Below are 24341 nucleotides of genomic sequence, written 5' to 3'. Positions count from 1 at the left end.
TTAACTATTTTTTTTCTTATTGGTATAAAGTACCCTTCCCGCCTGGTAATGCGTGTAATGGAAAACGCCTTACTATTGTTAGTGTTAAGAAACACTGATAATCGAAGTGCTAAATTTCTCAGCTTAAAGGAGTTTTCGAGCTAATTCGAAAAGTCGTCTCACAGTTTGCGAGTCTGTAATTTTTCTGAAGTTACGGACCATTTCATATTAGGATTTATAGTTTAGTAATATTAAGTCAATTGATGCGTTCGAATTACAGTTTTATGTTTAAAAAACGGTATCATGTCTTCTAGCGTGTGCTGAATAAAGGTTAATTTTCAAAACCGTAGTTTAATTGACTTTTAATACGACAGAATGGCATCCTATGTTATGTCATGTTCTTACTGTGATCGTCAGTCCAGAGACTGGCTGCATGCAAGTCTCGATGCTACTCTATACTGTGCATGTCCAAGTAACTACTGCAGCCTACATCCTTCTGAATCTTCTTAGTCTATTGATCTCTTGGGCTCCCTCTACGATTTTTACCCTCCACGCTTCCCTCCAGTACTAAATTGGTAATCCCTTGATGCTCCAGAACGTGTCCTACCAACTAATCCCTTCTTCTAGTCGAGCTGTGCACAAATTACTCTTCTCCCTAATTCCAGTCAGTACCTCCTCAATAGTCACCTGATCCACCCATCTAAGCGTCAGCATTCTTCTGCAGCAGCATATTTTGAAAGCTTCTATTCTGTTCTTGTCTCAACTATTTATCGTCCATGTTTCATTTCCATATATGGCTGGACTCAATACAAATAGTTTCAGAAGGGACTCCGTGACATTTATGTCTACATTCAACGTTAACAAATTTCTCTTCTTCAGAAACCCTTTCCTACATTTTACATCCTCTCTACTTCGACCATCATCAATTTCTTTGCACCCCAAATAGCAATACTCATGTACTACTCTAAGAGTCTCATTTCCTAATCTAATTCCCTCGGCATCACCTGATTTAATTCGACTACAATCCATCTCGTGCAACTAGCCGAACGAGTTGGTCCCTCAACCAAGCTGGTTATGGTCTTTAGTTGTCGTCGATTCTGAAAGCATGGCAGTAAAACAGAGGGCATCGTATTATATGGGTTTCAATATTCGAAATATGGTTTTATTACAGGAAATCTAAAATACAATTTCGGAAGAACTGTATCGTATTAATGGAGCCATCAGGCAGTCAGTTGCCTTTGTCATAAATATGTCTTATGTATAAAAATAAATGAAATGCACTTCAAATATTTTTTTAGGTTAGAGAGTTTGTTGTTAGGTGTTATGACTGACCGTTTCGATAATGAGCATTGTCATGAAATTATATTTCAAATTATAAGAAATGTATTTTTGCGACTGGAAACCATTGTAAGAGCAGCTGGGTTATGCAGTTCGCAGATGTGACACTAGTTTACCTAGTGGCGACGCAGTGCGCGGCGGTGACCAGCCAGTACTCGGAGAGCACGTTGGCGCCGCAGTAGTGGCTGCCGTTCACGTGCAGAGACGCCAGCGCCGGGAACTCGTGGTCCGCCGCCGGTTTGCCGTTCACGATGCGGCCGCCGTGTCCAGACACTGCATCACGACAAACAACTTTTGAATGTCTATCACTACACACGTGGTGAACAGTACCTACTACTTATTTACTAAATGCTCATTTGCTACAAGGGCTTCAGATCTAAAATACAGCGAGCGCGTATACTTTTAGGTGACGCCATACAAACAAGTGAAGTGAGACGATAGCGTTTAGGAGCCACAGCACTGGATGAAATTCGGCAATGATTTCGTGGCGAAATATCGTTCCGTCCTGGAAGATTCCATCGTGATTGGGGGAGAAAATGGTACACTCAATAAGCAGTTAGATAGCAGGATGGAGTAGTATCGATGACATTATGAATTATGACTGCCTGGTGTGAACCAGTAGAATACGACATGGAGAGCGCTATAGTTCAGCAATTTTATCACCCTGGACAACGAAATCATAGCATTCGTTGGTTCATTTCAAGCACGTACACATTTACAAAGAGCTTGAAACTTGTCATCCCTCGTTCACCTTCTGTGTTAGATGTTCTCAGTAGTTTTACTGTTACAGTCCTTTGAGCAGGTAAGTTGCTTGGTCCAAATGGCTCTGTGCACCATGGGACTTAACTTCTGTTGTCATCAGTCCCCTAGAACTTAGAAATACTTAAACCTGACTAACCGAAGGACATCACACACATCCATGCCCGAGGCAGGATTTGATCCTGCGACCGCAGCGGTCGCGCGATTCAAGACTGTAGTGCCTAGAACCACTCGGCCACTCCGGCCGGCGTAAGTTGCTTCTATAGAAGTTCTAATGCATCTTGATGTTCCAATACAGACGATGTTCGCATTTTCCGAAATATCCCATACATGTGGCTATTTAATGCACGTTCCTGAAAGGCACGTAGTTACAGTGAACATGGCTCTAACGACAATGCTCACGATAGAATTCTACGTTCATGTATCGCTGCCCGTGACAGAATGACTGTAATGGTATCAGGACTCCCACTTCATGGAAAGATCTCCCACGTCAGAATAGCTGCCCAATCAGCTTGTATGGTGTCCGTCGGCCACCGTGATAGATAGCTTCGATTTGTGACGTACTTCAGCGTATAGAAATCCGTACTGCAAATCAGCAGCAATCCAGCCATCCATTTTGATGCTTGGAGCACGCAATGGTGTTCAAAAATGGTTCAAATGGCTCTGAGCACTATGGGACTTAACATATGTGGTCATCAGTCCCCTATAACTTAGACCTACTTAAACCTAACTAACCTAAGGACATCACACACATCCATGCCCGAGGCAGGATTCGAACCTGCGACCGTAGCAGTCTCGCGGTTCCGGACTGAGCGCCTAGAACCGCGAGACCACCGCGGCCGGCTACGCAATGGTTTTGCTCTTCCGTTACTGCAATGGCTGTACTCCGTGAGGTAAGTATGCAGCGGAGCCTTCTGTACCCCAGTCAGCTCAAGATTGCAAGTTTCTTGCTGTTATCCAACCATGGACACAAAATTAAGTTGCTATGACGATGAAAATTCGAAATCGCTGTGCCTGTATGACCTCGTACATGACGTTAGAAAAGCACAGTTTACCGAAAGACATTGACACCGAATACCGTGCCCATCCTATCAAGCCAACGACAAGTAAATGGCCTTACACCTTCCCAGTCAATTTAGCTATCGGACCATTCTGAAGTGTTACACTTCCAACACCTTGACGGAACGCAATCAAATGTATACTCTAGTGTTTCCAAGCCTGTAACGTATGTTGCCTAAAACTTCTGCCTTATCCGAGCTTATCTTCAGTGCTTTCAGCACATAAAAACTCGTTCCTACAGAAGAAATATGGTGTCAGTGCATTGGGCGAGTCTAAGGCTAGTGGAATTTTCCTGGTGAAGGTCTTAATACAGAAGTAAGGTACAAGCAATTACCGACATCTTTCGGACTTCGTGAAAGGTAGAATCACCGGTATTAGGCACATAGTTGCATCCACATCTACATCACTACTCTGCAATACACATTTAAGTGCTTGGCACAGGGTTCTTCGAACCACCTTCACACCATTTCTCTACCGTTCCACTCTCTAACAGCGCTTCGGAATAATCGACACTTAAGACTTTCTGTACGAGTACTGATTACTCTTATTTTATTGCAGTGGTCATTTCTCCCTGTATAGTTCGGCGACAATATTTCCACATTTAGACGAAAAAGAAGTTGATTGAAATTTCGAGAAAACATTTCGCGGCAACGAAAAACGCCTTTGTTTTTACGGTCGCCACCTCATCTTGCTTATCATTTGCTTAACCTTCTCTCCCCTGTTTTTCGATAATATAAAACAATTGCCTTTCTTTGGACTTTTTCGATGTATCACCATTTTCTGAAAGGAACTTATCTAGTATGCTCTCTGGACTGGAAGTCTTTCCTTTATTAAGTTCTTTAAGTTGCTTCGCTGCACCGAGGATATTTACTTCTAAGTGACTCATGTTGGCTGTTGTCCTTAATTCCAGTTCTGTAATATGTACATCATCTTCTTTGGTGGAGGAATTTCGGAAAACTGTTTTTATTAACTCAGTTTTAGTAGCGTCAGATCGATTCATCGGATTGACAGTTGGCTAGTGGTGTAACGACTGCAGAACGAGTGATGACGAGGTTAACTCAAGAGAACAGTGCATTAAGAAGGGGTTGTTCGGCTGGCTCTGAATAGACGATGACAACAACAGGAACCTGGGAAGATGCGACAAACACAATGTCAGCAAGAACCATTGGAAACGCATTCCTGGAAGCTGATTGACTTCTCATGTTGGTATGTGTCACTTAACGCGGACACTATACCCCAGACAATAGTGACAAGCATAATGTAGAAACAGGCTCAACTGGGTCCATGAGTGTGTGGCATTCTTTGGTTGTTGTTGTTGTTGTGGTCTTCAGTCCAGAGACTGGTTTCATGCAGCTCTCCATGCTACTCCATCCTGTGCAAGCTTCTTCATCTCCCAGTACTTACTGCAACCTACATCCTTCTGATTCTGCTTGGTATATTCATCTCTTGGTCTCCCTCTATGATTTTTACCCTCCACGCTGCCCTCCAATGCTAAATTTGTGATCCCCTGATGCCTCAGAACATGTCCTACCAACCGGTCCTTTCTTCTTGTCAAGTTGTGCCACAAACTCCTCTCCAATTCTGTTCAATACCTCCTCATTAGTTATGTGATCTACCCACCTAATCTTCAGCATTCTTCTATAGCACCACTTTCAGAAACGACTTCCTGACTCTTAAATCTATACTCGATGTTAACAAATTTCTCTTTTTCATAAACGCTTTTTTTGCCATTGCCAGTCTACATTCTATATCCTCTCTACTTCGACCATCATCAGTTACACATATTTGACAGGTTCTAAACAATAACTCAGTATTTTTTAAAATTTCTGCTAATTTACCTATTATTAGACCCTTCAAGTCTTGTAAATGTGTATGACAACTTCATTATGGGTGTTCGTGCTCCCATGCTTCATGTTCAGTTCATAACGTTATTTTTATATACGTTATTTTTATATCGATATTGTTTACCCCAAGTCTCCATTTGTCTGTATATTTTGACTTATTTTCTTTCTTGGTCATTATGGATCAACGTTAACCTGTAACAACTTCATCGCCATCTTCACATCATCTCATGTGTCTTATCACCTAATATCTGTCGTCACTTATCCCATTCCTTTCAAAGGAACCATTCCGGCACCTGACAAGCGAATTGAGGAAATCGCGTGAAACCCATATGTGGAGGCCCGGACGGGTATTTCAGCCGTGGTTCTAAGCACCGCGCCACCTCTCCCGGTCCTTACCTAAGACCGAATTCCGGTTCCCTTCACCATGTCCATTACTTTACCTTTGTGTACTCGATGAAAACCCTGTAATGATTCGCTAATATTAAGCACTTTGTGCTTGGAGCCTTTTAAATGTGCAACAAAAGGGAAGGAGCTACTGTTTGCTACTCCCGTGTATTCTTTGAACCTTCTTTTCTGTTCGACCAATAGAAAAGTCAAATCAGTTCCCACAATTGATATTATGTATTGCGAGAAAGCTCAAGTTTTACGTGGTGTATGTCTTAACAGACATTGTACACTGTTAGTTTTCCTGCAACTTCAGTTCTATATTCTTAAAGCTGTTTTGCTAGGAAAAGTACCTAAATACGGGCATTTTCTTCTGTTATCATGTACCCTCGTTTAAAGTTTCTTATTTTTGAAATTGAGAAATATATTCTACATAATGTATCAGCTTTGTTCTTAGGAAAATCGTCATTTACAACTACGCTGTAGAGAATGTGTAGTTCCTCTCCAGTTTTTTTCGTTTTCCAGTTTAGTCTGAACAATATGTAATTCATCGTGTAAACACATACAAGGCCATATGTGTCCTCAGGTGATATGGTTGACTGTGAATACTTATTTACGTTGTGGAGGGTTTATGAAATACACTCCTGGAAATGGAAAAAAGAACACATTGACACCGGTGTGTCAGACCCACCATACTTGCTCCGGACACTGTGAGAGGGCTGTACAAGCAATGATCACACGCACGGCACATTGGACACACCAGGAAACGCGGTGTTGGCCGTCGAATGGCGCTAGCTGCGCAACATTTGTGCACCGCCGCCGTCAGTGTCAGCCAGTTTGCCGTGGCATACGGAGCTCCATCGCAGTCTTTAACACTGGTAGCATGCCGCGACAGCGTGGACGTGAACCATATGTGCAGTTGACGGACTTTGAGCGAGGGCGTATAGTGTGCATGCGGGAGGCCGGGTGGACGTACCGCCGAATTGCTCAACACGTGGGGCGTGAGGTCTCCACAGTACATCGATGTTGTCGCCAGTGGTAGGCGGAAGGTGCACGTGCCCGTCGACCTGGGACCGGACAGCAGCGACGCACGGATGCATGCGAAGACCGTAGGATCCTACGCAGTGCCGTAGGGGACCGCACCGCCACTTCCCAGCAAATTAGGGACACTGTTGCTCCTGGGGTATCGGCGAGGACCATTCGGAACCGTCTCCATGAAACTGGGCTACGGTCCCGCACACCGTTAGGCCGTCTTCCGCTCACGCCCCAACATCGTGCAGCCCGCCTCCAGTGGTGTCGCGACAGGCGTGAATGGAGGGACGAATGGAGACGTGTCGTCTTCAGCGATGAGAGTCGCTTCTGCCTTGGTGCCAATGATGGTCGTATGCGTGTTTGGCGCCGTGCAGGTGAGCGCCACAATCAGGACTGCATACGACCGAGGCACACAGGGCCAACACCCGGCATCATGGTGTGGGGAGCGATCTCCTACACTGGCCGTACACCACTGGTGATCGTCGAGGGGACACTGAATAGTGCACGGTACATCCAAACCGTCATCAAACCCATCGTTCTACCATTCCTAGACCGGCAAGGGAACTTGCTGTTCCAACAGGACAATGCACGTCCGCATGTATCCCGTGCCACCCAACGTGCTCTAGAAGGTGTAAGTCAACTACCCTGGCCAGCAAGATCTCCGGATCTGTCCCCCATTGAGCATGTTTGGGACTGGATGAAGCGTCATCTCACGCGGTCTGCACGTCCAGCACGAACGCTGGTCCAACTGAGGCGCCAGGTGGAAATGGCATGGCAAGCCGTTCCACAGGACTACATCCAGCATCTCTACGATCGTCTCCATGGGAGAATAGCAGCCTGCATTGCTGCGAAAGGTGGATATACACTGTACTAGTGCCGACATTGTGCATGCTCTGTTGCCTGTGTCTATGTGCCTGTGGTTCTGTCAGTGTGATCATGTGATGTATCTGACCCCAGGAATGTGTCAATAAAGTTTCCCCTTCCTGGGACAATGAATTCACGGTGTTCTTATTTCAATTTCCAGGAGTGTATGTCCAACGTATGTTCAAGTTTCACATTCGAAATTTTCAGATCAAATTATTGATGCTTTTTGATTTTCTCTGATCCCATTGCGAATTTAATCTTACGCTACATGGTAAAATGTTTAACTGTGGCTGTATAACATTACTCTCACGTGTTGTGCCATGAAACAAGATTAAAACGTCGTCGAAACTATTATGACAAATTATTTTCTCAGATTTAGATCTGACAAAAAGAAAAATTTCTTCTAAAGTGGTCATAAAAATGTTAGGTAAAGTACCAGCGAGGAACGAATCCGACATATAAATTTCATTCTGGAAAGAGAAGTAGTATGCAGCGATCAATTGTAGCAGACCTACTATTTCATAAAGTTCATCTAGACTGATTTTTGTTAATGATTTCTGTAGTCTCTGATGTCGCAATATTCGCGTAGAAGTTTGATATGTCGAGTGATGAAATTTTCCCACTACTGGGATTCCTTATATTTTTAACTTTATTGGCGATATAGCAAGAATTTTTGAGGTGTACTCATTCTTATTTGTTCTATGTTCTTTAGGGAGGGACCACGTTCCCGTAGAAGGTGTCTGAAATGTATTCGGTCAGATTGAAACATTGGTAGTGGATCAACAACCCATTATATTGAGATAGGGGTCAAATGTTTAGAAACGCATATTTATTGCATTATGGACATACACAGAGTACTTTAGAGTAATTGCTCAAAAAGAAGAGCGCCATTATCAATGTTTGCATGGCAACGGCCCATTAAGTTCTGTCGCATTGCCTCAAAGATCTCTGTTGTTTCAGGAGACAGGCAGCTTGGACCCGACTAAGCAGAGCTTCATTCCTTTCTACGCGGGCTCCATAAACGAACGTTTTGGCGTATCCCCAGAGGAAGACGTCGATTGGTGTGAGGTACGGCGATCGCGCTGGCCATGGGGCAGGACTTGTCTTCCAGTCCAACAATCAGGGTACTCATTGTTCAGGTGCTCGTGGACATTAACATCGAAGTAGCATGGTGCACCGTCATGCTGAAACCATATTCTTTCGCGGACAACAAGGCGTATAGTATCCAAGAACTGCATGCGCCGTTGCAGTACATGCATTGACGCTGGAGATCGTCGCTATGACCAATTACTACGAACTACGTTGTTGGTATGCTGTGTATGTCCATAACATAATAAACTGGCATTTTTCATCATTGATTCTCTATCCTGATATAATCATTTGTGGACCCACTCTTACACGTTTCAATTTGAATCAAAAGGTGGGGACACCCTGCGTAATTAACGTAATGTATGTTTTACATACACTGCCTGACGAAGAAATGAAGTACCCAGAATTTGAACCACTCAAAAGGAAGTTTCTCTACATACGGCACTGCATGACTAAGACAGAGAAGGATAAGGACCAGGAGGAAATGAAACATCACGAGTTCACAGAGTATATGAGGCTATTTTAGTGATTACAAAATCAAGTCAAATTTATAATGGACTTGGTAGTATAAGCTCACCAGTATCGCGTTGGCCCTGTGCCGTTGATCCATTCATTGATTCGGTTAAGAATAATGTCACGCAGACCTTTTAAGTTCACCTGAGGCAAGCTGGCAAACAGCTGTTTGGTCCTTGGTATCCTGGTTAGTGGCAATAGGATTGAGTTGACGTCCGAGCTGATCCTACACATTTTCGATCGGGGACAGATGTGAGAATCCTGCTGGCCGCGGGAATACCTCAGCATCACGCATGCACTTCTTAGTGACACGTGACATGTGTGGTTGAGCACTGTCCTGTTAAATGAGGACACCGAGATGCTGTCACATGCAGAGCGATATGAAGTGGGACAAGCATGTAATGGCAGTTTGAGGGGAAGGCGGATTGTCGTCTTCCGTTCATTGGTAGAATTTTGGGAAGATATGGTTCATCTGTAAAGGAGACCGCTTATAAAACACTAATACGACCTATTCTTGAGTACTGCTCGAGCGTTTGGGATCCCTATCAGGTCGGATTGAGGGAGGACATAGAAGCAATTCAGAGGCGGGCTGCTAGATTTGTTACTGGTAGGTTTGACCATCACGCGAGTGTTACGGAAATGCTTCAGGAACTCGGGTGGGAGTCTCTAGAGGAAAGGAGGCGTTCTTTTCGTGAATCACTACTGAGGAAATTTAGAGAACCAGCATTTGAGGCTGATTGCGGTACAATTTAAATGACGCCAGCTTATATTTCGCAGAAAGACCACAAAGATAAGATAAGAGAGATTTGGGCTCTTAGAGTGGCAATAGGCAGTCATTTTTGCCTCATTCTGTTTGGGAGTGGAATAGGGAGAGAAGATGCTAGTTTTGGTACGAGGTACCCTCCGCCACACACCGTATGGTGGATTGTGGAGTATGTATATAGATGAAGATGTAGAAAGTAACACATGAGGACGCACGATGTCTGTGTCGTACTGTTGTGTCGCCAGAGTTCCTCAGTCACTGCCAGCCGTGACCTGAAGCCATCCCCGATGACCCCCGAAACGGTGATGCCGTGAGTAACGCCGCTGTGCGTCTCCAAAACATTGAAAGAATAGGACCTCTCCCCAGGTCGCCGTCATACTCGTTAACCGCTGACGAAGGTCATCCTGCTAATGCTGAGCTACGCTTCATCGCCGAGTACGACGCCATTCCTCGTCAGCGCTTGCTTCCTGGTTTTGGCAACACTCGAATGACAGCCGTTTGTGTTGCCCTGTCACAGCATCATACTACGCATGGGACAGTAACTCCCTAGTCTGGCTACGACTAGTAGCCGCCCACTCGAGCAGGATGACACAAAATGTTGTGTCTACTACTTGTCGGATGGAATGGCAGCTTTAATGGGGTTATGATGCGGCTGGTGCACAATACCGAGATCCTTCTTTGTGGTGGTCAGACGTAGTCAACCAGAACCTTGACAAAGGGTATGCTCGCACTGACGTTCCCATGCAGTCCATCATTGGGTCACTGTCATACGCGAATGGCTCGCGTATCTGCATATTCCACAATTCAACCAGAGGGCCAAATGTGACCTAACGCGAGGTCCTTTACAGGGGCTGACGGCACTGTATCACAATAGTACGCGGCATCTCCGCCTTCTTCATAGTTATCGCTCAACATCTGTTGCTCTTCACGCAGGCCTGGTAATAACACTAAACACGAACAATATACATGCGCTTTGGTAGCAGTTCTACCGGTCACAGACAATTGTAGCTTAAATCATTTGCATACCCGCCCCGATGATGTGTCCACGTAGAAAGTTAACGTTAACATCCTAGATTCACTTTTGTTGTCAGGCATTGTAATTTAGCCAGTCTTATCACTATGCAGTCCACATGAAGGAAAACACCCGTATGCTTCATCTACACTACTGCCCATTAAAATTGCTACACCAAGAAGAAATGCAGATGATAAACGGGTATTCATTGCACAAATATATTATACTAGAACTGATATGTGATAACATATTCACGCAATTTTGGTGCATAGACCCTGAGAAATCAGTACCCAGAACAACCACCTCTGGCCGTAATAACGGCCTTGATACGCCTGAGCATTGAGTCAAACAGAGCTTGGATGGCGTGTACAGGTACAGCTGCCCATGCAGCTTCAACACGACCACAGTTATTAAGAGCAGTAACTGGGGTATTGAGACGAGCCAGTTGCTCGCCCACCATTGACCAGACGTTTTCAATTGCTGAGAGATGTGGAGAATGTGCTGGCCAGGGCAGCAGTCGAACATTTTCTGTATCCAGAAAGGCCCATACAGCACCTGCAACATGCGGTAATGCATTATCCTGCTGAAATGTAGGTTTTCGCAGGGATCGAATGCAGTGTAGTGCCACAGGTCGTAAAATATCTTAAATGTAACGTCTACTGTTCAAAGTGCCGTCAGTGCGAACAAGAGGTGACCGAGACATGTAACCAACGGCACCCCATTCCATCACCCCGGGTAATGACGAATACACAACTCCAATGTGCATTCACCGCGATGTCGCCAAACACGGATGCAACCATCAAGATGCTGTAAACAGAACCTGGATTCATCCGAAAAAATGACGTTTTGCCATTCGTGCATCCAGGTTCGTCGTTGAGTACACCATTGCATGCGCTCCTGTCTGTGATGCAGCGTCAAGGGTAACCGCAGCCATGGTCTCCCAGCTGATAGTCCATGCTGCTGCAAACGTCGTCGAACTGTTCCTGCAAATGGTTGTTGTCTTGCAAACGTCCCCGTCTGTTGACTCAAGGATCGAGACGTGGCTGTACGATCCGTTACAGCCATGCGAATAAGTTGTCTGTCATCTCGATTGCTAGTGATACGAGGCCGTTGGGATCCAGCACGGCGTTCCGTATTACCCTCCTGAACCCGCCGATTTCATATTCTGCTAACAGTCTTTGGATCTCGACCAACGCGAGCAGCAATGCCGCGATACGATAAACCGCAATCGCGATAGGGTACAATCCGACCTTTATCAAAGTCGGAAACGTGATGGTACGCATTTCTCCCCCTTACACGAGGCATCAGAACAACGTTTCACCAGGCAACGCCGGTCAACTGCTTTTTGTGTATGAGAAATCGGTTGGAAACTTTCCTCATGTCAGCACGTTGTAGGTTTCGCCACCGGCGCCAAACTTGTGTGAATGCTCTGAAAAGCTAATCATTTGCAAATCACAGCATCTTCTTCCTGTCGGTTAAATTTCGCGTATCTAGCACGTCATCTTCGTGGTGTAGCAATTTTAATGGCCAGTAGTGTATGTACGTCTCCTTGGTACGTCTGTGTATCCTTCAATATAATATCCTGTTAACGCTATTTCCATAGCCCCAAGTCAACCTTAAACATTGTGCCCCCATACGTGTATGTTGATCTCGATGATAAGTGCAATATACAGTGTGGCGAGAAAAGTCATGAGATACCTCCTAACATAGTGCTGGTCTTTCTTTCGCCTGGCGTAGTGCAACAACTTGACGTCACGTGGGATGTACTCAACAAGTCTCTGGAAGTCCTCTGAAAAATACTTAGCCATGCTGCTCCTATACAGTCCATAACTGCGAAAGTGTTGCCGGTGCAGTATTTTGTTCACGAAATGAGCTCTCGATTATGTCCCATAAAGTTCGATGTGGTACATGTCGGGCGCTAAGGTTGATCAAATCATTCGTTCGACTTTTACAGAACGTTCTTCAAACCAATTCCGAACAACTGTGGGTCGGTGACATGGTGCATTGACATATATAAAAATTCTATCGTTGTTTGGAAACATGAATTCCATGGATGGCTGCAAGTGGTCACCAAGTAGCAGTTGGACCAGAGGACCCTGTCCATGTAAACACAGCCCACACCATTATGGAGCCACCACCATCTTGCACAGCGCCTTATTTACAACTTGGGTCCACCGCTACGTGGGGTCTACGACGCCCTCGAACACTACTAGGAAATCGGGACTCATCTGACCAGTCCACCATTTATCTAGTTGAGTGGAGTCCAACCGATATGATCACGAGCTCAAGAGAGACGCTGCAGGCGCTGTTAACAAAGGCACTCGCGTCTAGCCTCTGCTGCCAGATCCCATTAACGCCAAACTTCACCGCACTGTGCTCACGGATAGGTTCATCGCACGTCTCACTTGATTTCTGCTGGTATTTCATGCAGTGCTCATTATCTGTTAGCACTGACAACTCCACGCGAATGCCGCTACTCTCGATCGTTAAGTGGAAGTCGTCGACCACGCCGGCCGGAGTAACCGAGAGGTTCTAGGTGCTACAGTCTGGAACAGCGCGACCGCTACGGTCGCAGGTTCGAATCCTGCCTCGGGCATGGATGTGTGTGATGTCCTCAGGTTAGTTAGGTTTAAGTAGTTCTAAGTTCTAGGGGACTGATGACCTCAGAAGTTAAGTCCCATAGTGCTCAGAGCCATTTCGTCGACCACTGTCTTGTCCGTGGTGAGAAGTAACGCCTAAAATGTGGTATTCTTGGCACACTCTTGACAGACTGGGTTTCGGAATACTGAATTCCATAACGATTTTCGAAATGAAATGTTTCACGCGTCTAGCTCCCACTACCTTTCCGCGTTCAGAGTGTGTTAATTGCCATCGTGCGTCCACAATCACGTCGTAAATCCTCTCACATGGATCACTTCAGTACAAATAACAGCTTCGCCAGTGCATTACCCTTTTTTGCCTTTTATAGGCGATACTACGGCTATACGTGTATATCTCTATACCACGACTTTTGTCACCTCTCCATACGAGAGCGTGCTGAAAAGAAATGCCTCCGCATTTTAATGTGAAAACACCTAAAGTTTTTTAAGTAAAATAAACGTTATTAACATTCGTCTTCATATTTCCATCTTTATGCAGCTAGAGGCCTGATCACCCTCACTTTCAGCATGGCAATACTAGTGCACACAGGAGCGCTGCGACATCTGCAGCAATCCGAAGCTTCGTACTACCAATCATCCTCCATACAGTCCCGACTTGGCCCCAACCGATTTTCAGCAGTTTCCAGAATATAAGTGGTGAAGCGGCGCAAGCAGCGGTGACCCCTTCAAGAAAGTCAAACATTCTGCACTGACGGTATCTGCAAAACGAAGTCTAGTTGGAGAAATGTATTCGATTCAAGGATATTGAGAAAGGAATATATAGACATTAAGAATAATTATGGATAATGTTAATAATATTTTTGTTTTAACTGAAAAGCTTTAAGAGTACGACAAGTGCATTCATAAGCACAATGACGGTGGACGATGTATAAATATATACAGGGGTACAGAGACGTGTATAGAATAACGTACCACCGACAAATTTGTGTAAAACAAGCTTTATTTATCCTAACACCTTTTAAGATCGGACTTTGTATTATTCTAACTATTAAGGGATTGATAATACAGGGATATACATTGCTTCCGTTTAATATGATACTTGATTATGATTTGAGACCGGAACTGTCTAATCTTACAACGAATGAAGAAAAAAACGACATCTGCAGGTGGCACTCAGTAATTTTTCAGGTGCTGATAACGCTCTATCACAACAGCATTTGGCATCTACGTCTCTTTCACAGTAATCACTCAACATCCGATGATGTTCACGCCTCGTATATACCGCCAGGACTCGTAACACCACGAAAATTCATAGCTGCGGACTCAGTCACAGTAAACATCATAATATTAAACTGTATTGTTACTACCTACGCCGGCCGGGGTGGTCGAGCGGTTCTAGGCGTTACAGTCTGGAACCGCGCTACCGCTACGGTCGCACTTTCGAATCCTGCCTCGGGCATGGATGTGTGTGATGTCCTTAGGTTAGTTAGGTTTAAGTAGTTCTAAGTTCTAGGGGACTGATGACTTCAGAAGTTAAGTCCCATAGTGCTCAGAGCCATTTGTTACTACCTTCATCTCAACTGGTGTCATCATCACCTCCATCGCATTTCAGTTCATCTCAAATATTGTGACATGGCATTTCTCGTCTCTGTAGTCATCTATACCTCTGTGGTCTTGATACAGCCCTATTCAGGTATGACACAAGCGTAACATTTCTTCGTAGTCTAAGTTAAGAAGTTGTCAATGTCGCAGCTTTATCGGTTTGTTAACATTCAGTAACTTTTTTACATGTTCATTTAATAGGTCAGCTCTGTTTTGTACATTGTTACACTGTAATTCTGATTTAACTAACTAGTCAGTGAAAATGACAGATTATTTAATAACAGCAGCAGTACACTAATCGATCCACCGTGCTCTTTCGCGGCGCTTGCCCACGTTCTTCATTGTAATTACGCTATCTAGTCAGCCGTTGTTAGCGTTCAAAATAGTTTTTTTTGTCTCGTATAATATGTAGCGATATGAAAACGAAGAAAATGGAAAAAAAGTAATTACCCTCTTCATTCTTTCAAAAGATATCGCCGTAACTGTTAACACTTTTTATCCCATTATGATACAAGACGACCAATGCCTTTGTGGAAAAATACTTTGCGGTTGCCTACGGAACCGTGATTGTACCCAGGAGTGAACGTGTTCATCCGAAGCAAATCTACGGCCACAAATGTTTTTCTTCAGGGCTCCAAAAACATAGTCATCACATGGGGAGTGATCGGGACTGTATGTCTGTATGTGTTTCCTAGCGAAACTTCTGCGGCGTACTCGTAGCCACCATGTCAGAAAGGCATTAGTTTTGAAATAATAAGCACTTTATTTAATTTTTTTCTGTCAGTGTCGTTTTCATATGACTGCCCCTAAATTCCACTCTGCACTGATTCTGGAAGTGTTCGAATCCTTTTTTTTAAGAATTCCGTAAGTGCACAAGTCTGTCAATACCGCCAATTTCACATTCTCAGATGTCAGTTACTCGGGGGCAGTATTTGAAGGATTTGCGTCAGTCGCGAGATCGGCGCGTTTGAATCAACATTTTGCACTGGCAGTCCTGAAGTCGTGTGAAACGGGACAACAAGATTTCTTCCGCACCAGCGGTTAACCAGATACGATAGTACATCTTCAAGAGATTAATTTATTAACATATTTAGAAATATACTGCCTGGTTCACACCGTCGTAATGTAAACACTCAACAGTAGCTTAACAGATTCTGGAAACGTCACAACCTCAGTAGTACCTCTGATAATGAGTTCCAACAAAATATTAGAAAGTCAACGAATATGGACAATGGGAATACTACATTAAGTTATGTGAGCACCATAAAAGTTATTAATAAACGAAATAAGTAATTCAACTTTATGAATAATGCTGTCCAGTTGGCTTATAAATTTTTGTATTGCAATATTTCATGTAACATATTTCAGCTACTGCCGTCATCGGACTAAACTTCGAAATTCAACAACAAAAAATTAGCGTCAATTTGAGATAAACTTTATTCAAAAGCATAAATTAAACCATAAAACTCACTTACCTGTGGCCGTCGCTATCAGGAAGATACAAATTATCAGAAAGCTCTTCATTTTCGTCAAAATCACTCTCTGACAAGGTATCATCTATGTTCCCGTTTTATATATAAAGATTTGTTGCAATTTCGGGACTGCCAAGAGCAACCTTATCTTCTGCGTAACTTCATATCTTTCTGATAACTTACCACCTGTAGACTCTGCAATTCAATTAAGCATTTCTATTATCTCTTGTCAGTTGATACAGTTTACCTTGATAGCATCTGATAATTGCTATATCTTCCACCTTAATACTGCTCGTTCAAAAATTAATCTGCACACAGGACTTCGTTCCCAATCTCCGTGTATATTAACTTCCATGCATCAGCATCTACTTCATGCTGTACTTACATCTGGGATTCCACTTTAGCAATAGAGTCATACGCTTAGGTGCGATAATCTACCCCTATCTGTGACAGTACAACAAAAAGCAAAACAGTGTTTTCTTTAGCAATGTAAACAGTCTTTGCTATGTTGAAATCGGCTAAAAGGTCTAAATTACAAGAAATGTTTCTTATTTCATCATCCTTCCGTGCACTGAGCTGTATAATCGTGTCAGGCAGTAAGTAGTTACGTAATTGCAATACGTCACGATGTCGTAAGCAGTGTTTTGTATTCAAATTGAATAGAAGACTAAAACTATGCGTTGAATTTGGACGCAAAACGTGGGACTTCTGACTTTCGCAGGGAAGCTGTGTTTGTGATTCTGCTATCCAAACAGACATGACTTAGCTCACCCCAGTAACTTCTCGTCCACTATCCAAACTTCTCAGAAATTCTCTTGCATATTTCACCTACTCTGCATACGCATATGTAGTGGCTAAACCACGTTCCCCGAGAAACATTCCTTCTGGCATCAATGATTGTCCCGCAAAGAGTTTACGACTCAAGGTACTGGTATCATAGGACTCAAGGTACCGGTATCATAGGACTCAAGGTACTGGTGTCAGTGTACGCGTGAGTGGTGGCGGAACGGGGTGGTGGTTTTGGTGTGGGTGGGGGGGGGGGGGCGTTGATAGCTCAGCTGATAGAGGACTTGCCCACGGAATCCAGAGGTCTCAGGTTTGAGTCCGGGTTCACAAAACACATTTTTAATCTGCCATTAAGTTTAAAATCTTTACCACTATAATTTACCAAGTTTAGTCTCTGGAAATCGTTAAATCACGATAACGTCGTTGATTCCAATTAAAAGCCGTCTGAAAACCCAGGATATCAACGCATTAGCAACAGGTGATCCCGGCGGAGATGTGCGAGGCACCGATACAGACGGAGAAGTGACGGAGCTGACCTGGTGTGCTGCACAGAACGGAGGCCATCTCACACCTTCGCTGTGGCACTAATGGTGAGAAGGAAGAAATGGAGATTCCGACTTAATGTCAGTTCGATACCCAGGGCATTGGCACATATGCTAGGATTGCGGTAGAGTAGGGAACCAAGACAGAACAGCTACAACGGCAGTAGAAAGTTAGACGCTTAGTATCAACGGAGATGTTGAGGAGACTCAAAGAATGTTTGATGATGAGATACAAAGAATTACTCACATAGTTAAGGGATACGGAAATTTAACTGTGAATATGGGGCTGAAATTTAATAATAACAAAAGGGAGAAAATAAAAGAGAAACCGGTAGCAGAATATCGATTGGGAAGAAGGACTGGTAGAGAAAGCCCCTGGTAGAATTTTCCATAGAGCATAATTTACTAATAGACAACACATGGTTAAATACACCATGGAGAATGTGACATGGAAATACCAGAAAGTTTAAGTTGGATTAAACATATAATAGTAGGACAGAGGCTTGAAACAAATTTTTTAAAGGGCAAAACTTTTCTAGTTGTATATGTGTCTCTGAGCGTAGTTCCATTGCTCACTGGTTTTGAACTACAGATTGAAAGTGAATAAATTACATGAAGATACGAAATTAAAGAGACAGCATGTGGAGAAATTCAAAGATGCAGACGTAGTTAGGTTCAAATAGACGATTAGGCAACAGTTGGCTGAAAGAGTGGAAAAGAATACAACAGAAGACGAATTGATATCTTTGAGAGGTGAAACAATCAAGGGAGCAGAGGATAAACCAGGAGAAAAGGCCCCCATAAATCTAAGATAGGTATCCCCGATGTTATTCGATCTGTATACTGAGCAAGCAGTGAAGGAAACAAAAGAAAAATTCGGAGTAGGAATTAAAATCCATGGAGAAGAAATAAAAACTTTGTGGTTTGCCTATGACACTGTAATTCTGTCAGAGACAGCAAAGAACCTGGAAGATCATTTGAACGGAATGGACAGTGTCTTGAAAGGAGGATATAAGATGAACATCAACAAAATCAAGACGAGGATAACAGAATGTAGTCGACTTAAATCGGCTGATGCTGAGGGAATTAGATTAGGAAATGAGACGCTTAAAGTAGTAAATGAGTTTCGCTATTCGGGGAGCGAAATTACTGATGATGGTCGAAGTAGAGAGGATATAAAATGTAGACTGGCAATGGCAAGGAAAGCGTTTCTGAAGAAGAGAAATTGGTTCACATAGAGTATAGATTTAAGTGTCAGGAAGTCGTTTCTGAAAGTATTTGTATGGAGTGAAGCCATGTATGGAAGTGAAATATGGACGATAAATAGTTTATACAAGAAGAGAATAGAAGCTTTAAAAATGTGGTGCTACAGAAGAATGCTGAGGATTACATGGATAGATCACATAACTAATGAGGAGGTATTGAACAGAATTGGGAAGAAGAGAGAAGACACAAAGTTTGGCACAACTTGACAAGAAGAAGGGATCTGTGGGTAGGACATGTTCTGAGACATCAAGGGACCACAAATATAGTATTGGAGGGCAGAGTTGAGGGAAAAAATCGTAGAGGGAGACCAAGAGATAAATACACTAAGCAGATTCAGAAGGATGTAGGTTGCAGTAGGTACTGGGAGATGAAGAAGCTTGCACAGGACAGAGTAGCATGGAGAGCTGCGTCAAACCAGTCTCTGGATTGAAGACCACAACAACAGCAACAACAGGTATTTAATTTAACTGTCTAAAGGAGAAAATATAAAAATGCAACAAATAAAACATGAAAAAGATGGTACATACATCTAAAGGACTAGATGGACAGGAAGTTCCAAATGACTAATCGTGAATGGCTGTTAAACTATGCATGACTAGGAGAAAGACAGGAAAATTATAGACGCCTTTGGAGGAAAAAGAAGCAGCTCTATGATTATCAAAAGCTGATATGGCAAGCCGGTAGTACACAAAGAAGTGAAACAAAAGAAATTTATTTTGGAAAGAGTAAGGAAGCCGTTGGCGGAGTGAAAATTTAAAATAGGGGCCACTGTTACCAGTTTATTAATCTCACAAATATCAAAGTTAACACAAACTTCTCAAGATTTTATAGCAGTCGTTATTAACAAGAAAAAATAAATTTTGTTTGTGGATCCACAAAAATTTTAAAATCATAATAAAACTTCTTAAACAAATTATTTGTATAGTTTGACGTGAAATAATTTATGCTGTTACTTTAGCAAAAAAAAATCGCATGTTTCAACAAATAAGAGTACGACGATTTGTATTCAGGCCAGTCATCTACTAGTACTGGCGACTAAACCATCGTATACATAACGATACTGAAAACCATGTTAATAAAAACCATAATTAGTTAGCCATATTTTGCATTCAAGTCGATATCTCACTCTATATTCATCGCGTGGGCCATTGCTTACGAAGACGAGGACTGCAATGTTCTAAGGAAAAGAAGTGTACAAGTCGCAAACAGAGTAACAGCTGCGCAACGAACTCCAAGAGCAAGGCATTATTATATTGTCTGAATTTGTAGTTACGGACCCGACAGATGGACCCAAGTACGCTCCTTTCCTGCCCAGTTGCTGAAACATTGGCGTCGGCCTGATGCCTTCCTTCTCGCTGCTGTCGGACACTCACTGCAACGCTGTCGAATACAGAGTACTCCGCGTCGCACTGCCCTGATGGCTGAGTTTCCTCCGCGACACGAGTCGGCCCCACAACCCACAACACGCTCATAGCTGCACAGTGGTTGTCCACCAAGCGGGAATTTAAAATGTGCCAGGTGGTGTGGCACAGAAGGAAAAGCTGAAAGATGAAAGAAATATGTACAAGAACTATACAAGAGAAATGAATCTGAAGATGTTATAGAAAGGACAGAGGCAGCGAATTAAGTTCAGACGGGAGATTTGGTATAGTGAGAAGAATTTGACAGATCAGTGATAGAATTGTCGAAACAAGTGCCCTGGAGTAGACAACACTCCCTGAGAATTACTGAGATCCTTGTTAGGTCTACCCATGACAAAACTATTTTATCTTACGTGTAAAATACACCAAACAGTGAAACAGATTTCAAGAACGTCATAGTTCTAATTCCAAAGAAGGAAGGTGCTGATAGGTGTGAATATTATCGAGCCAGTACAGTGCAACATTTTACCAACGTGCTACAATGTGGTATTGTGTAGCCTTTTGGAATACAGAGTTAGTAATCATAACTAAAATGAATATACTGATTTTACGTGTATAAATTGAACAGTTTAAATGTCTTTAAACTTTGTAATTAATAGTTTCACATTTGAAGGAAAGAAATTAAATTTAAGAAAAATGGTAGTAGCAGCTGACGAATTGTCAGTCGGTGTGCTTGACCACTTTTTTTTAACTGTAATTTATTGAGTATTATACACCTACATTTAACTTACATTGAAATAAAGGAAATAATCATGTACATAAGACATTTTTCAAACATCAGTATAGAATTAATTAGAAGCAGCATAACAGAAGTATCTGAATACTCAAGCAGAACAGGAAATTCATTTCACTAAAAGCAGTTTATAATGGTCTTAGTCAGATTCAGGCTGGCGGGAACGAGATGGGTAGGAGTCAGATCCTGAAGCCTGTCAACGATGCCTTCGCCCCGTCATTAAGCTGTTCCCTCATACAATACCAATGGTGCAGAAGGAACACAGAGCGAAAACAGAGGTACGAAAACAAAAACGCAATGAGGGCAGCAGTTGCTACCAAAACTATCCAGTGCCACGTTCTTGAAAGGTAAGATTCAGCATGTTGACGAAGAGTTCACAAAGTCGTGACGGAGAGAGCGTCGTTCATGTTCTAGAATTGGTATTGCGATCTTGTCAGTAATCGATTTCCAATTCAGAGTATTCATTTTGATCCACAGCAGTGACTCACGCGATTACAGCTACACCGAAACGTCGTAAATTAATAAGTTTAAGTTTGGCGTCGTTAACTGCAGTCCCAAGGCAAGACAATAAACATTGATGATCGCCTTCAGCAGAGGTACATCTGCATGTCGCCGGAGTAAACCCATCACATCATCAGTGTAAGTGCCAACAGCAAGGATCCCTCGAGAAAGTGTCCAGCCCTTAAGCTGGGACTCAATCTTCCAAAGCAGCTGCTCCAGAGATAGGACAAACAAAAACATCTAGAACGGGGTCCCCTGTAGCACTACCAAGCGGATGGTAATCGGGAACGTCAGTTGCCTGTTGACGACTACCAAAGCTGCAATGCCAGTGAACAAGTTCGGTAACAGCCTATAGGCCTCAACAACAAAACAGATAAACTCCAAAATCCAAAGCAGGAATTCATGAGTTACACGACTGAAAGCCCTATCAGGATCCAAAATGACAGACGTACAACGGACAGAAGTAACGGCAGCAACCGAAACCACATCACGGTATTCGGCCACATGGCTAGCAATGGAGCGACCAGTAAGACAACTCCTATAGTCGCCGACGACAGTCTCCAGCAGGACAGACATCCTGCAATTTACCTCCCTCGCCATTGTCTTATAAGCAGAATTCAGTAACGTGAGAGGACAAAAATTATCGACAGTATAATTACGGGATGTTTAGGAATCAATACAATCTCTCCACCTTATAAAATACTGGAGAAGGCACAGCACCCCCCCCCCTCCTCTTACTGCCCCCTCAACATAGACGTAAATGTGACGTCAAATAGGGGCCAAAAACGCACATAAAATTCCTTGGAGAGCTCTTCAATACCTGGCGATGTGTGAGAAGGACAATTAACAATAAGATCATAGTTGTATAGTTGAAAAGCGGCAAGGAATTCGGTACTCTGCTGGAGTGAGAGTGGTCTAGCTACCGTCCCAATAGTGGGGTCGAAGGGAAAGTCACTGAGTGTATCCACATCGTAAAGATCAGCATAGTATTAATATAGGGTATGACCTACAACTTTCGGTATTAGTTGACGGCTTTCAGTTGCTGTGGGGAATGTAAGAGCGGCGACGCAGAATGATGCCAAAGCAGATGTATAGATGAGTCAGGTCCTCCACCAATAGTGATCCTGGTTTAGAACACACACGCAGTCCTTCCATCTGTCACCGCTTCAACTGCAACCACTTTGCTTTAATACATCGTATATTTGGAGTCCGCAAGGATGTGCAACCCATACTGTCAAAAAGCTCACACAGGAGAGAATAATAAAATTCATAAGTTCTCCGAAAACCCACCGTCCTAGCACCACAATAAGCGATTAGGGATCGATGGAGCTTCGATTTAGTTAGGGTAGTCTACAATTCAAGAGTGGTCGAGTACCACTCAGCGGATCATGAAGAGAAGGATCTGCCAGCTAAGCCACATTTAACATCCACAGGACATATTATAGTTTCACCTGTTACTGATCAAATTTGGAGAGTACCGGACAAGGCACAGTGACCATAAAAGCTAGCAGGGATAAATTTGGCAGCAAATATGCAATCGCACAACCAAACAGAATCGGTCAATCCTGCTACTAGAAATCGCGGTAAAATGCATAAATTGTACCGACTTCGTTTGTTTACATTCTCAAATATCTTTCACGTGCATCGAGCAGATCAAATCGTTTAAATCCCGACAGTAATTAAAGTGGGAAGACTGATGAACAGGAAGTGGAATGTAGTTAAAATTATCACCCAACAACAGAGCCAGAGGGCTCCTGCGTAAAAGATAAATAATCTCCTCTTTACAAAAAACGTGAACGTTCTACTGTTCAACCAGAAGACAACCAAGATGAGGTCAGTGGCGGCAAAAACGTCCTGTGTCACATCATTAAGAGAAGAATCTGTCAAGTAAGCCGCATTTAACATCCATAGGGAATGGAGTAGTTTCGCAACGGGAGTCGCTTTAGGCGGAAAATCATGATCCCCATCGTCGGCCTACCCCTCTGCCGGATTCTAGCACCTCTATCTCTGCCATCGGAACGACTTCCCGAAACAAGGCAGTTGCCGTCGAAAATTTGGGCAGCACATCAAAAACAGTTCGAAATACAGGGATGAGGATACTGATAAACAGAACTTCTTGCAGGAACGTGATACCGGCACAAGAGTCATGAATAAACTGACGCAGCGAATCTAAGCACAGCTCTGATTCCACTCGTTTGAAATTTAAAAATGTATATTCTTAAGCAATCAACAAAAAGAAAAAAACACGGAAGTAGCAACAGGGCAGCATGACTACTCCACCTGTGGCTCCTCATAGTCCATAATGGAGGCCAACAACGAATCCGAGAGCGACGGGCGAGTATCGGTTCCAAATTAATTTTTACACTTTGGTGTTTTGTTCGCTGCTGCACGTACCGGCGAGACACATGCTTTCTCGGGCCGCGTGGCATGATAGCCACCGCAGTCGGCGACGGAGTCGGATCTTGTACCACATCCATCGGAGTTTGTGGCATTCCAGTTTCAGAGGCCTCGCCCACATAAGGGTCACGCTGTAAGGCATGCCGACTCTCCAAAGGAGGACAGTCAGTGGATCTCAGACTCTGGGACAATAATTTCCGCAACAGGATTCACTGTAGAAGGCAAATCATGATCCCTATCGTCGACGGCAGACAAGAGTTGCTGGCCGCTGTGGCCGAGTGGTTCTAGGCGCTTCAGTCCGGAACCACGCTGCTGCTAAGGTCGCAGGGTCGAATCCTGCCTCGGGCACGGATGTGTATGATGTCCTTAGGTTAGTTAGGTTTCA

The 24341-nt window shown here is 43.5% G+C and overlaps 1 protein-coding gene across 1 annotated transcript in view; it reads right to left on the bottom strand.

Annotated features, from left to right (window-relative positions):
- LOC126162309 (trypsin-1-like) overlaps positions 1-16393 on the bottom strand; it is a 35881-nt gene extending 19488 nt beyond the window's left edge. The window contains exons 1-2 of the mRNA XM_049918736.1: positions 16314-16393; positions 1434-1590 (exon numbers count right to left, since the gene is read on the bottom strand). Of these exons, the coding sequence (XP_049774693.1) occupies positions 1434-1590; positions 16314-16362 (206 nt within the window). The 5' untranslated portion in view covers positions 16363-16393. The remainder of the gene's footprint in view (positions 1-1433; positions 1591-16313) is intronic.
- Positions 16394-24341: the final 7948 nt, after the last annotated feature.

Source organism: Schistocerca cancellata, chromosome 1 (assembly GCF_023864275.1).
Source record: "Schistocerca cancellata isolate TAMUIC-IGC-003103 chromosome 1, iqSchCanc2.1, whole genome shotgun sequence".
Lineage (NCBI taxonomy): Eukaryota > Metazoa > Arthropoda > Insecta > Orthoptera > Acrididae > Schistocerca > Schistocerca cancellata.
Note: the sequence above shows the minus strand (reverse complement) of the source record. Positions and strands in the feature narration are given on the sequence as shown.